The following is a 14,904-nucleotide window of genomic DNA, read 5'->3' on the forward strand; positions in this document are numbered from 1 at the left end:
CATAAAGCAATTTGCACATTCTGCTTCCAACATGACTTTGTAAATGGAAAGGTATTTTTCCCCATACCTCAGTTTAAACTCCATTTGGTCTTGTAATACTGTGACAGCACTACACTATTTTTACCACACTTAAGAACCTCTAGAGTGGGGGCCAGGTGGTGGTGTGCCTGGTTAAGTATACACATTATCATGCTCAAAGACCTGGTTTTATCTGCCTCTTCTTACAGGGGAGAAATTTCATGAGCTGTTCTTCTTCTGTGAAGCAGTGCTACAGGTCTCTCACTCCTGTTACCTTTCCTTCCCTTCTCAATTACTCTCTGTCCTATAAAATAAAATAAAAATAATAAATAAAATAAGGAAATCTCTGTAGTAATAATTGTATCTTTTTTGAAATACGATTCCCATTTGTTTTCACCTATAAACTGCACTGAAGAAATAGCATCAGATTTGTATGCTTCAGGTTCCAGAGGCCCCAGGTTCCATCCCTGGCACTGTTAGTCTAGTATATTCCAGAATTTAGAAGTGCTCTGGCCTCTTTGTCATTCTTTCTCTTCACTTATTTCTCCTAAAAATATACAGATAAATCATAAAAGTAAAATTTGTTTTAAGCAACTATCACAAAGATGTCTACTTGAATAATTCTGGTCTTTTAAACCTTTGTGGAATTTAATTTTTAGATCTTCCAAAACTAAGAGAAAATCTTTACTTCAAATGTTGCAATTTCATGAAGAAACTGAAAAATCTTGGCTTGAGCACCTTCATAAAAAATGTCTGCCTAGAGATAGATGAGGTACTTCAATTTCAGTTTTGATTGGTTACTTTTCCAGCGGTTCTCCAATCCTACTGTACATACACAGGTTTTTATTTTCTTAAGTGAGTTCATTTCCATTAGGTGTGAGCTGTATTAACTGTTACTACTTACTCTGTTCTAAATTCTTCCTGTGAAAATGACCCTGTGTATCTCCAAAGGCATGTGGACAGTAGCTGTGGTGGTGGTGCTGGTGGTTCTGAGCACCCCAGTGACTGAAGGCAGAGAGACGCCAAGTAAGTGCAAAAATAATACTCTGGGAACAGGCTTTGAGGAATATTTGAGCTGGGTGTGAAGGAAGGATGCTATGATCTCAGAATACAGTGTTTTATCATATGTTTCTTCTCTTTGGGAAAGAGAGAGAAGATACATTCTAATTTCCATCTTCTCAAATGATGAAGTAAGAATATTTCTGTCAACAGGCTTCAGCATGGGAATATTGTAGTGGTGAGGAGACAGTGCGTGAGTCTACCACAGAGTAAAGTGAGGCATGGAGGGGCAGGGGGAGAGAGAGAGGGATGGAGGGACAGAGGGAGGGAGAGAAAGGGATGGAGGGACGGAGGGATGGAGGGACAAACGGAGAGAGAGAGAGGAGAGAGAGAGAGGAGAGACCAGCTCTGTTTCATTAGATGCAGTATTGGGGATCATCTCCCAGAGATGAGTAACCGTCCTTCCTTAAAGGAAAATAATTATGGAACATTGGCTCCCAGTTCCTTATCACCTTCCTGCCCCCCCCCACCCCCCCCCCCCGTCTCTAAGTACCTGAGCAGGAGCAGGAGTAGGTCAGGTCCCTTAAAGAGAGAGGTCTCTATCAGGGGAGGGGGTGGGATGTGGAGATCGGGTTATGGGAATTGTGTGGAATTGTACCCCTCTTATTCTGTGGTTTTGTTAATGTCTCCTTTCCTAAATATAATAATAATAATAATAATAATAAAAAGAGAGGTCTCTGAAGATCCAGGGTTCAGTGAGGCAGGTGCAGGAGCTGGTGGGGTGCGGGAATCTGGGGTCGCACCGTCAGGTTTCAGGTTCTTCAGTCTGTCCTCATGGCTTCCATAATGTTGGGCCAGGCACAAAGGTTGCTATGGGCTGAGTCTGACTGACCGCGATTGTTCCCCGCAGAGGATTTCCTGGTCCAGTTTAAGGGCCAGTGCTACTTCACCAACGGCACGGAGCGGGTGCGGCTTGTTACCAGATACGTCTACAACCAGGAGGAGTACGCGCGCTTCGACAGCGACGTGGGGAGGTACGTGGCCGTGACGGAGCTGGGGCGGCCGGACGTCGAGTACTGGAACGGGCAGCAGGACATCCTGGAGCAGACACGGGCTGAGCTGGACACGGTGTGCAAACACAACTACCCGATGCAAGAGAAATTGATCTCACATCAGCAAGGTGAACGGTGATGGCTCAAGGGTCTCCGAGCACTTGGGTGTGTGGGTGCAGCTGCTGTAAGGCTGAGTGAGACCCCATCGCGCAGCGACCCAGGGCAGCCTCAGGGAGGTGGAAGGAGGCGGGGCAGATCCACAGCGTGTTCCTTTCATGTTCACTCAGAGGGTGGTCAGGCATATTCTAATATGCTGATACTGGTACATGAGCACTGTAAGTAATTAGCCCGACTGTGCTTCACCAAATCCTGAAACCTCCCCATAACACACAAGGCATTATATTCTTTATTGTCTATAGTGTGCTCTGGGAGTAAACGCTTCATTTAAGCTGATAATGACCAGAAATAGCAATATAAACTTATTAACTGCATATTTTCAATGTTGAGGGACAAAATGATATTCCCACAGGTCTGAGCAATTCATCAGTTAGCTATCTGATGCTATCTATGTATGTTTAGATGAATTTTTAGAAACTGACTTTATACTTTTGCTTGATTCTCATCTATATTCTAATGCCACCACATATTTATATTTTTGCTGTTTTATTTTTTTATTCAATACAATGTTTTATTAGTGATTTAGAGACTATAAGATTGCAGGGTATAGTTTCACATTGCACTCATCACGGAAATCCTATGCTTCCACTATGTCTATTATTATTTTTTTAATCTTTAGTTTAGACAGAGAGAGATTAATAGGGGAGGGAGGTAGAGATTGAGAGTGAGAGAGACAAAGATAATTTCTCATAAAATTATCCCAATTTCTTTTAGATACTTCTTTTTAAGTTTTTTATTTATTTATTATACTTGACAGGAGAGAGAGAACTTGAGAGGGAAGGGGGGTAGAGAGGGAGAGAGAGATACCTCTAACAGTGCTTCACTGCTCATGAAGCTTCCCCCCTGCAGGTAGAGACTAGAGACTTGGTCCTGTGTCCCTGTGTACTGTAATGTGAGCTCTCACCCAGACACACCACTGCCTGGTCCCTATCATAATGTTTTACTCATGAAGTTCTGCTGTCTTTTTAATTTTTATTTTTAAACTCTCAATCTGTTTGAGGTGAACAGACTTTATAGTCCATACAGCTGACTATGATTCCACTCAGACTCCAGTATGTAGAAACTAAACAGAGAACAAAAGTTAAAAACGATCTTCTAGATGATACTCATGAGTGCCATTCAGTTGGGGTGATGAAACTGCCAGCTAATCTCAACAAGTTTCACTCCTGTTTATATGTTTGTGTCACATTGTCATTAATCCAGGACAATCTCTGAAACTGTTTCAAAATAGAATATGTTTTACAGAGAACATACATGACAATGCCTAATTTCAGAACAAAGTGAACATTTTTAAACTTTATTTATTTACTTATTTTGAGAGAATTTCTTTGGCATATGTGGTGTCAGAAGGTAGACAGAAGAAGATACAGCTGTAGCAATGCTTCACCACTCATTAAATTTCCCCACTGGTGAGGCAGGGAGTTTGAACCTGGGTCCTAGCACATTATAGCACATGTACTCTACTAGGTGAGTTGTTACCTGCCCCAGGAAGAAATTCTTAACAATGAAATGGAATATGATAGACAGCTATTGTTTGATTGATTGATTGATTATCACAGGGACTGCATTCCTCCAATCTGATTTTTTTTTCACAGAAACAGAGAGGGAAAGACACCACAACCAGAAATGTTCCCTAGTGTAAGGGGTGTGGTTTGAATTTCAGTTGCACAAATGACAAAGCAAGCATACTTCACTGGTGATCTGTTTTGCTAATCTAACAATGAACATTTTTCTCATTTGAAGGGCTGAAGAAACAGCTCAATGGGTAGGCTTCTTGCATTATTATACTGGCAACCCAACTTCAAGTCCCAGTACCACATGGGAAGTGCTATAACAGTGGAGGAAGCTTTGATGCCACAGTGTTGCTTCCTTTATTTCTTTCTCTGAATGAAAAAGTTGCACAAGAGGTCTTATTTATGCTCCGCCACACACTTCAAAGAAAGAAAAGAAGAAGAATGAAATGTAAACTCACTTGAATGTTAAGAGAAAACTAGGAAGAACATAAGATATAGTCATAGTAAAAAAAAAAAGTGTAAACAAAAGAAATGAAAGATGTAAAATGACTGGAAAGGTAAAAGATAAGAGATGTAAAATAGGAAGTGTTTCTTCTTATTTTCTTTTTTTTACCATAAATAGCAATATTTTGGTTTCTCTTTAGATTGTATAAATCTTTCACTGTTTACAAATTTCTCTTTTTGTTGAATGAATAAAAAATCAACAAATAAGCAATTATATGTAAATAACATTTATGATGAAGTTGAAGTTTATGTATTTAATAATTCATTTTACTGTGGGGTTCTTTAAAAAAGTGACATGAGCTCAAGTTATTTAAAACCTGGATACCTTGTTAATCTGCTACATGTAAGAAGTACTATTGTTCTTAAAATTTTTTAGTATTAAAGACCCAGAATTACAAAATGTAGTTTGTTTGAGAAAACTTACTTTTTAGGAAGAATATGATGGTCACTATTTTCCTACCTTGTTCGATGTAGAAAAATCTTAATTCTCAGTCCATATTACTATTCCTGGGGTCATGATACTTGATGGTATCATAGTAGCAGGGAAAAATCAAAAGTTGTATCTATTTTTCTCTGCTGTGAAAAGCATCAGAACTGGCAAAAAAAAAAAAAGTATCACTGGGTAGGGGAGATAGCATAATGCTGATGCAAAACAGACTCTCATTTCTAAGGCTACGAGGTCCCAGGTTCAATCCCCTAACCACCATAAACCAGAGCTGAACAGTGCTGTGCTAAACAAACAGAGAAAAAAACCCACTATCACTGTCTTAGAGTGAGTCACTGTAGTTGATTCTGATGGTAACTTCCAATAGATGTGAAAGAAGGGTAAAGAAGTCCAGGTTTACTATAAAAAGTTTATGAATAGTGGCTTATATTACATAGCAATTTGTAATTTTAGTGTCTTGTGTTATCAACTAGGATTAACAGAGTAACTCCTATAGGATTATCACTGTTAGGCTGGCAGAATAGCTTACCTGGACAGTGTGCCTGTTTTGTCATAAATGCAGCCCAGACTCAAGCCTGACCCCCACCTTACTGGAGGAAGCTTTGGTGTTGTAGTGTCTTTTCCTGTCTCTTATCAGAAAAGACATTCTAGGGTGGTGAAGCCCCAGAGGGGACCAAAAAAAAAAAATTATTACCTCTTGAGTGATCAAGCTTGGATCCTATTATTTGGAATATTTGGAAAGGCTACCCCATGAGGACACTTGCTGTATGTCTCATATCTCATTATGTATTTTTTTTCCCTTGTATGTTACTCTCTTCAGCGGAACCTACAGTGACCATATCTCCATCCAAGACAGAGGCTCTTAACCACCACAACCTGTTGGTCTGCTCCGTGACAAATTTCTATCCAGCACAGGTCAAAGTTCGGTGGTTCCGGAATAACCAGGAAGAGACAGCTGGCATTGTGTCCACTCCCATTATGAGGAATGGAGACTGGACGTTCCAGATCCTTGTGATGCTGGAAATGACACCCCAACGTGGAGATGTCTACACCTGTCATGTGGAACATCCCAGCCTCCAGATCCCCATCACAGTGGAGTGGAGTAAGGGGCATCTTGCATCTTTAAAAAAATTAAAATTATCTTTATTTATTGGATAGTGACAGCCAGAAATCAAGAAGAAAGGGGGAGACAGAGAGACACCTGTGGCTCTGTTTCACCACCCATGAAGCTTTACCCTTACAGGTGGGAACTAGGGACTTGAACCCAGGTCCTTGCACATGGTAATATGTGCACTCAACTAGGTGTACCACCAGGACCTAGCTTGTATCTTTTTACCCAGGGATCCCAAAAATCAGTGGGAAGAGCTTTCTCTGGTTCATTTTATCATATTTCTTTTCTCAGCACCACTGAGCTGGAAATCTTAGTAGAATAGAGTGCCTCTTGCCCTGTACCAAGAATATCAGAATAATCCTAGTTTCATTGTCTTTCTAGACACTGGGGAGATCATTCCATGTACCATGACCTCAGAATCCAGCACTGATAGTTCTGCTGGATTGATTATAGTTGTTACCTGGGATCTTAAGGTCTAAGATTTAGGATGTTTCAAGCAACTGTGATCCACCACTCCCCACTTTCTCTCTCATTTACCCACTCAATCCAGGAGTATTCACGATTCTTTCCTTGTGTGTTCAGTATCATATGATCAGAATGGAGAACTAGGTTCTTCTGGCACCTCCACCTCTCTTCCTATCGATGAACTCTAGGTCCTCAGCCAAGAATCATGTTTGGGTGTGGCAACATACATTGACACTCAGACTCTACTCCCCAGGGGCACAATCTGAATCTGCTCGAAGCAAGATGCTGAGTGGCTTTGGGGGCTTCGTGCTGGGACTGATCTTCCTTGGACTGGGTCTTTTCCTTCGTCACAAGAACCAAAAGGGTAAGGCACTGGGGGTATTATGGAAGATAAACTGTTTCTTTCTAGATGAATCTCCTTTTTCCTGGTCCTGAAAGGAAGGAGACTGATTTGGTGATGAAAGGAGACAGAACAATATAGGGGAAGACTTTGGAGACTACTAATTGTAGTGAGTCATCATAAAGGTGGAGTGTTCTCTAAAAATTTGCCAACAGTCCATTGTTGTTTTGGTGGGTCCTTTTTGAAAACGTTATCCTTTAAGAGGATGAGGAAATCAGCATTCTTATCTTCCAGTGACAATATTATTCATTTTGGGAGATTTTAGCCTAAGGAGGATAATGTCTGTATAGAAAGAAATAAATGTATAACTTGTATATCTCATTTCATGTTGTAGTAAGGAACTGACTCTGTAGTGAGACCCTTTTCTGCATAATTTTCTTTTGTAGGACTTCGTGGACCTCCACCAGCAGGTAATATATCTGTTCTGATTCAGTGGGCATGTGGGGACAGGTAAAAGAGGAAATAGCATAACGTGAGTGAACCTGGGCAAAGTGGTCCCATTTCACGGCCCATTTCCTGTGACAATATCAGGAGTTAGGGGGAGCATTCCTATTTTCTAATGGGAGTTCTGGAAGTTGTTTTCAGAACCAGGGTATGCTTTAGTGGCATCTTTCTGTGAAACTTGAAGGCAAATTCCCATTTGGGTGGTAGATACCAGGATGATGCCCACTTTGTGCCATCTGTTGATGACCATTGAGTGTGTGTGTTTGCAAGTGACTTGAAAAGAATATTATTGGTAGAAAAAGATGAGCATCATTATAATACTAAAAATTGGGGCTGCTAAGTAACTCAGTTAGTGTGCTACTTTGTTTCATGTACAAACCAGGTTTAAGCTTAATCTTATCACTTGAAGGAAGTTTCAGTGTTGTGATCTCTTTCACTGTCTGCCTCTACCAAAGCAAGACAAAGGCAAAGGCAAAGGTGAAAAACAAAACAAAACAAAAAAGCTCTTAAATACTGAAATTTTCATATCCTCTAGACAGATAACTGTTCCTCCAAATGCCAAACATCTGAATGGATTTGTAGTTCTGGTCCTTGTTAGCTGACTTAACCTTTATAAAGATATTAAGGGAGGTGGTGATCATATGCCCTGGAATTTTTTTTTCTGATATTGCAGGATCAATAAGTGTAAGGGGGGTGGGTGGGTGGGTTGTGTTTCTTAAGGTGTTCTGTGCTAATCATCTTCTTTCCTCTGCAGGTCTTCTGCACTGATTCTTGAGGATACTATAATGAAGATTAGTTTTTGATTTCTGTAGTGTCTACCTATTCTTCCCCAGAATTCTCAATTACCTATATGTATGTCCTTTTGGGACCAAAATTCTAGATAATTATGGCAGTCACCAGGTCATCGTCTATGAGCCTGCCTTACGGATCTGACTATGATACAACTTTGTGCTCTGATCCCAATGCTTGTCTGTATGCTGCCACCAATTTCTACTCTGATGACAAGGATGCTTTTAAATTTTTTCATAGTGTTCAGGAGAAGCACATTGAAGCAATGTACTTGGCAATCAAATTTTGTCATAATTAAACATGATTGTGAGTGGTTTATATCCTGAGATTTACACCATGGGCCGCATTTTTTAAAAAAAAAAAGTTTATTCCAATCATAGATCTTTGAGACATAATTGACATAACATGATTTTCACACGTACAACATAGTGGCTTGATATTCATGTATATTATGAAGTGATTGTGACAAAGAGTCTAGTTGACATACTACCACGCATAATTATCTTTTTTCTTTTTTTCATGTTTTAAAATGTAACTTTTATAAAAAGATGTTTAGCAAATCACAGTTCCTTAATAACTACTTTCATTTTTTATCTTTGTACAAATCAAACATATCTATTCATAAGGTTACAAATGATAATGGGTGCTCAATTACACAATGTAACACCCTAAGAATACCCCAGATTTTAAGTTCAGAAGTCATAATAACCCAGAAACTTAGTAATATATTTATAAATACAATGTGGGAAACACCAAAATATCTCTGTACTTCTGTTAAATGCCTTATCTCATGTGTAACAGAGGAATCAGAGACAGAAACCACTGGTAGTCTCCAGATCACAGAAAGAACATAACCAAAGATAAAAAAAATTTCCATGCTTTTTCCAAAAATTTCCAGTGACCACAAAGTGGGATATGCTAGTTTATGAGATACATATGAGAATTCTGTCTCCTACTTGTATTATTGGGGAAATATTTACAAGACAGCTGTTGTAAATTGGGAATAATTTCTTATTTCCCCACAACAGCACACCACTTCCCAACTTCCTCCACCATTGTTTACCTGGGTGCCTCTTAACACTCCATTAAGTCTTAGATTCCTACTAGTTGATTTCTATTTTAATTCATCCAAGTATATGATATCATTAACTGCAATCACTAAAGTATACATTATGCCTCTAAGTCTTATTTTATGAATGAAAGTTTGTACTTTTTTACTATCTTCCTCCTTTTTGCTCATTTCCCTCCTACCACCAATATGTTCTCTGTCTCTATGAGTTGCTTTTTAAAAATTCCATATATGTGAAATTATAAGGTGTTATTTTACTCTGACTTATTTCATCTAGCATTGTGCCCTCAAGGTCCATTTATGTTGTTGCAGATAACAAGATTTGCCAAGAGTTTCTTCTCCATGCTTGAATAATATTCATATCTATCTGTAAACATACACATATATACATTTTATTCACTCATTCATCCATAAGTAGGAACTTGAGTTGATTCATATCTTTCATGTCTTGGCTATTATAAATAATGCTGAAATAAAATGAAGATGTATATGTATTTTCCAAGTTTGTGTTTTTGTTCCCTTTACATAAGTATCTAGGAATAGAACTACTGAGTCATATAGTATATTTTTAACATTTTGAAGAAACTCCATACTATTTCCACAGTGACCTTACATTTCCAACAATATACAGAGTCCACTTATTCCATTTCCTCACCAACATTTGTTATTTCTCATCTTTGAGATGATAATTACTCTAACATTCTAACTGCTGGGCTAGCGTGGGGGTGCCTTTTCTTAGGTGCCTACTCTCTGTGTTGCAGAGAATGTGACCCGAGCCAGCCTGGGCTGCTACTCACTAGGAGATGTGAGAGAGATGACCCAGGAACAGAGCTCGTGATGGTGAGGTGATTGGACTCTTTATTGATCAGAGAGCCAAGGCTTTTAAGAGTCAGACCTGGAAGTGGCAAGTCGGAAACTGAAATGATTAGGAAAGGGATAGAGAAAGGCGAAAGGGGCTGGGAAAGGTAGGAACTTCCTTAGCAACTGTTGCAAGGGTTTTAACTGGTAGGATAAATAATACCCTGCAGGCAGGGAGGATCTCCATTGAAGCCAGGCTAAGAATGTGGAGGAAGTGTCAGTGGGGGTTGGGGGGGGATGGTTGAATGGGCACTGGGAACCCAATACACAGTGGTATACAAAAACCTAAATTAGTGGTGGAATCAGTGTGACCTATCCTTGAAGGATGAGAGAGATTATACCCATGTGACAATGACTATCCTATAAATTGTTATTTTAAAAAATGTTACTGAGATTATATGTGGTATTTGTGATTTGTATGTTTTTAAGTTATTAAGATATTTGAACTACCTAAATTAAAACAAAATTCTCTTCATTATTTAAAATTAATATATGCTTCTGAATACATTAAATATAGCAATATATACTTACTTATTGGCCTTCACATATTGGTTTTCTATATCCATTTCAAAATTATCCTTAAAGTAACTCCCCCAATAAAAATGGTAAAACATGTTTCCCCTCTGAATGTGGGTGCTACTTCTCCAGTTTTTGCAGTAAATGCTATTACTCTGGTGCTGAGTAATTAGAAGCCTCTATTTTTTCTTTCTTGTATTTTAGTATATCATATATATATATATATATATATATATATATATATATATATACATTATATCTTTTAAAAGTAAGAAATTTTTTTAAAAAACTGATTTTTAGTTTCTTTTTTTTAGTTAATGATTTATTATTAATTAACAAATTATAAGATATTAGGGGTGTAATTCCAGACTGTTCCCACCACTAGGATACTGTGTACCCATTCTTTCCATTGGAAACTGTGGTAGTTCTTCCAAGATCACAGATATGGGTTGAATCTTATTTCTCTATCTATCATCTATCTATCTATCATCTATCATCTATCTATCATATATATATATATATATATATATATATATATATCATCTATCTATAATCTTTCTATCTCTCTCTCTCTCTCTATATATATATATATATTTGCCCATTTTTTATGATTCTCCCTTCTCTTCTTTTCTAAGTCACACCTACACCTATTACTACTTCTGAGTGCCCTTCCTTTTTCCTCTTTTCTCTCTGGGTCCTTATGGAATTGGAGTGCATAACCCTCTGCTCATCTTCCCTTAATATTGCTCCCCTTCTGGGAATATCAACAAGAAAAAAAAAAATTTAATATGACTTCTCTTTTTAAAAAAATTTTTTAATTAATTTTTTTAAATTTTTATATTACAGAATTACATGTCAAAAATGGTTTGAATCCACACCATTCCCACCATGAGTCTGGAATCTTCACTTTCCCCATTGCAATCCACCATAGTTCCCCTAAGGTTGTAGACACGGGCCAACCATCTTCTCTACAACTATCTGTCCACATTTATACATAATTGCCCCTTCTTGTTCTGATTCAATCCTCTCTTCCCCTCTAAGACACTCATGACATCACAAATATCTCCATATGTCCCTCTAAGCCACTCAAAGCATTGTAACTACCTCCATATGTCCCTCTCCTTTTCCTTCTCTCTCTCTGGGTTCTGTTGGAGCTGAAGTGCAGAGCCCTCTTATCTTCATCTTATCAATTATATCCCACTGGGGTATGGATCAAGGTTGTTTATGGGGAGCAGAAGGTAGGAGCCCTGGCTTCTGTAGCTACTTCTCCACTGAGCATGGGTGATGACAGATTGATCCATACCTCTAGCCTGTTTATTTATTTTTTAATTTTTTATTTATAAAAAGGAAACATTGACTAAACCATAGGATAAGAGGGGTACAACTTCACACAATTCCTACCACCAGAACTCTGTATCCCATCTCCTGGCCTGATAGCTTTCCTATTTTTCATCCCTCTGGAAGTATGTACCCAAGGTCATTGTGGGATGCAGAAGTTTGAAGGTCTGGCTTCTGTAATTGCTTCCCCACTGAACATGGGCATTGACAGATGGATCCATACTCCCTGCCTGTCTCTCTCTTTCCCTAGTGGGGAAGGGCTCTGGGGAAATGGAGCTCCAGGACACATTGGTGGGGTTGTCTGTCCAGGGAAGTCTGGTCAGCATCATGCAAGCATCTGGAACCTGGTGATTGACAACAGAGTTAACAAAGTCAAACAAGTTGTTGACCAATCATGGACCTAAAGGCTGCAATAGTTCAGATGAAGACTTGGGGGGCCCTCCATTTTGTAGATAGCTAGTAGGCATATTTTAGTTATATTCCAACGGGCCTGTGGCTATACAAACTTTGTTTATTTGTTTTGTTTTGTTTCTTTTTTCCTCTGAGCCTGAAGTCTGATATGCTGGTGGATCCAAGTGATTGTCTGGGGAGATAATGTCATGACTGGAAAAAGGACCAGAAAGCTGGATCAGGGAAGAGAGTAGCTCCCTAATATGGGAAAGGGGTATAAATATTGTTGACTGTAAATCCCATCGATTTGATGTTATCTGGTGCCCATAATCAGCTTAGGAGCCTAGGTGACCTCTACATCCTTCTAGATCTGAGCTCACATTCTGTGGTCATGAATAGGAACATTCCAGGCTGCCCCAGTATCAACCCATCTTCCTCAGGTGTAGCAAAAAGTATGTTGCCCATCCTCCCTTTGGAGGATGGAACTTTCTCTACCATTATTAATCCAAGTTGAGGGCAAGGTCCTATGGGGGCCTATAAAGGGGTCTATTGTCAGGCTACCAATGTGATGGAGAGAGATGACCCAGGAACCAAGCTTGTGGCAGAAAATCAATACAAATATTTACTCATACAAACACCCCAGAGTCAACAGTAGCACACCTGGTTAAGCCACGTGACACAAACCACAATGTCCGGCATCAGTCTCTTGGTCTGCATGCCCACCCTATTCCAGCTCGGGACACTGAAGAGATAAGAAAAAAATAGAAGTGGCTTGACAATACCATACATGGTTAGGAAAGGGATGAAGAAAGGCAAAGGGGGCCAGGAATGGTATGGACCTCCCCAGCAACTGTTACTAGGGGTTTTAACTGGTAGGATTAATAATAATGCCCTGGAGCCAGGGAGGGTCTTGAGGGTAGAAAGAAGATAAATCAAAGGAATGGAATGGGTGGGGGTCTTTCAGGCAAAACAATGATTATGTATATGTCCCCTCAAGTCAAGCCCTACCAAGCTCAACCACATCCACAAAATTTCCCTACAGTCTATTTTGTTGTTCCTGGTAGAAATGACCAGTAACAATGGAGAGAGGGATTTATTTGAGGTTTAGGCCCATCATGTCTGTTTGGGAATCTCAGGACTGCCGAATTAGCGCCCCAGATGATGGAGTGGCCTAATAGTGACTAAAGAGTAAGCATTAAAGTATGCCAGTCTCTTGTCCTTATTCAGTTTTTGCAGTCATTGCTTTGATAAGGTTAGTTTTGGAGTGAGTGAGAGAACTGTAATAGGAAGTAGGTGAGGAGGGTATCTAAGTCTAAGTGGACACTATTTCATTATGAACTTGATACTGACTCACTAAAGACTATTGTGTATTTTTGCTTCCAGGTATATATTTTGCCCTAATTTATGGATACATGTGAACATATACTCTATTTATGGGACCTGGTCTATATCTATGTTTTGGTACTTTGTTAGGAAGTGAACCTCCTGGAATGGAATTAGAGAATACTATGAAAGGAAAGGTCTCACCTAAGTAATGAGGGTGAAGGGTTGACATTCCATGCCTAATGTCTCTGGACAGAGTCTGAATTGAAGCATGCTGAGGTGGTACTCCATGCATTGATTAGGTTGGGATCAGTGAGAGAAGCATGCAGAAAAGTGAGCCCCACCCTAGAGGTTCCAGGAATGGGGGAAATATAGGCTCTATATAGGAAGCAGGAGGTTCCTGCTGTCTTAGGGTTTAAGAAGGCAATAGATAGTTATTGCTATAACCAAATTATTTAACTTTGTGAAGTCTCAAAGAAGACAATATATAGTTACTGCAATAATCACATTTGGCAATTGGGTTAACTTTGAAAAATACCTTTGTTAGGATTTGCTGTATCATACACAACATCACCATAATTTATGTCCTTTGACATTATTTGCATATAGCTATGCCACCAGTTGCTTCTGTTCTCCTTGGACTAAGCTTTGAAGAATGTCAATATATCAAAGACTCAGCCTATGTATTAAAACGATTCAGAAAAAATAAATTAATTAATTAATTAAATGATTCAGTCTGTGCATAAAAAAGTTTGAGACATTCAATCAGTTTTCCCCCCTCATATTATTTAAATAGTGATTTATATGACTAAAAATTAATAGGAGTGTACATAAACACCATTCCCACCACCAAGACTGTTTCCCATCCCATCCCCTCACCTCTTCCCTCCCCCACCCCATGAACCTAAACATCCACCCTCACCCCAGGGTTTTCAACTTTGGTGTGCTACTACAAATTTAGTCAAATCCTGCTTTGAGTTTCCCTTTCTTTTATTCTTTCTCAACTTCTGTTTATGAGTGAGATCATCTCATACTCATCTTTATCTTTCTGACTTAGCTCACTTAACATAATTCCTTCTAGCTCCATCCAAGATGGGTCAGAGAAGGTGGGTTCATTGTTCTTAATAGCTGTGTAGTATTCCATTGTGCATATATACCACAGCTTTCTCAGCCACTCATCTGTTGTTGGGCACCTGAATTGCTTCCAAGTTTTAGCTATTATGATACAAATTGTGCTGCTATGAACATAGATGTACATACATCTGTTTGGTTGGGTGTTATTGAGTCCTTGGGGTATACACCCAGGAGAAGAATTACTGGGTCATATGGAAGGTCTAGCCTTGTGAGAGTTCTCCAGACTGCTCTCCACAGAGGCTGTACCAATTTACATTCCCACCAGCAGTGCAGAAGGGTTTTTCTGTCCCCACAGCCTCTCCAGAATTTGTTACTGCTGTCCTTTTTGATGTATGCCATTCTCACAGGGGTGAGGTGG

General features: G+C 39.2%; 1 protein-coding gene across 1 annotated transcript; it reads left to right on the plus strand.

The window, feature by feature from the left end:
- The first annotated feature begins 903 nt into the window (after positions 1–903).
- Positions 904–9,481, plus strand: LOC103117419 (HLA class II histocompatibility antigen, DQ beta 2 chain). Its single transcript, XM_060189565.1, has 6 exons — positions 904–1,044; positions 1,928–2,197; positions 5,530–5,811; positions 6,539–6,649; positions 7,072–7,095; positions 7,884–9,481. Exons 1-6 carry the CDS (start codon positions 948–950, stop codon positions 7,895–7,897), a joined length of 798 nt encoding a protein of 265 aa, XP_060045548.1. The 5' UTR covers positions 904–947; the 3' UTR covers positions 7,898–9,481.
- The last annotated feature ends 5,423 nt before the right edge of the window (positions 9,482–14,904 follow it).

The sequence above is a fragment of the Erinaceus europaeus genome, chromosome 4 (assembly GCF_950295315.1).
Source record: "Erinaceus europaeus chromosome 4, mEriEur2.1, whole genome shotgun sequence".
Taxonomy (NCBI): Eukaryota; Metazoa; Chordata; class Mammalia; order Eulipotyphla; family Erinaceidae; genus Erinaceus; species Erinaceus europaeus.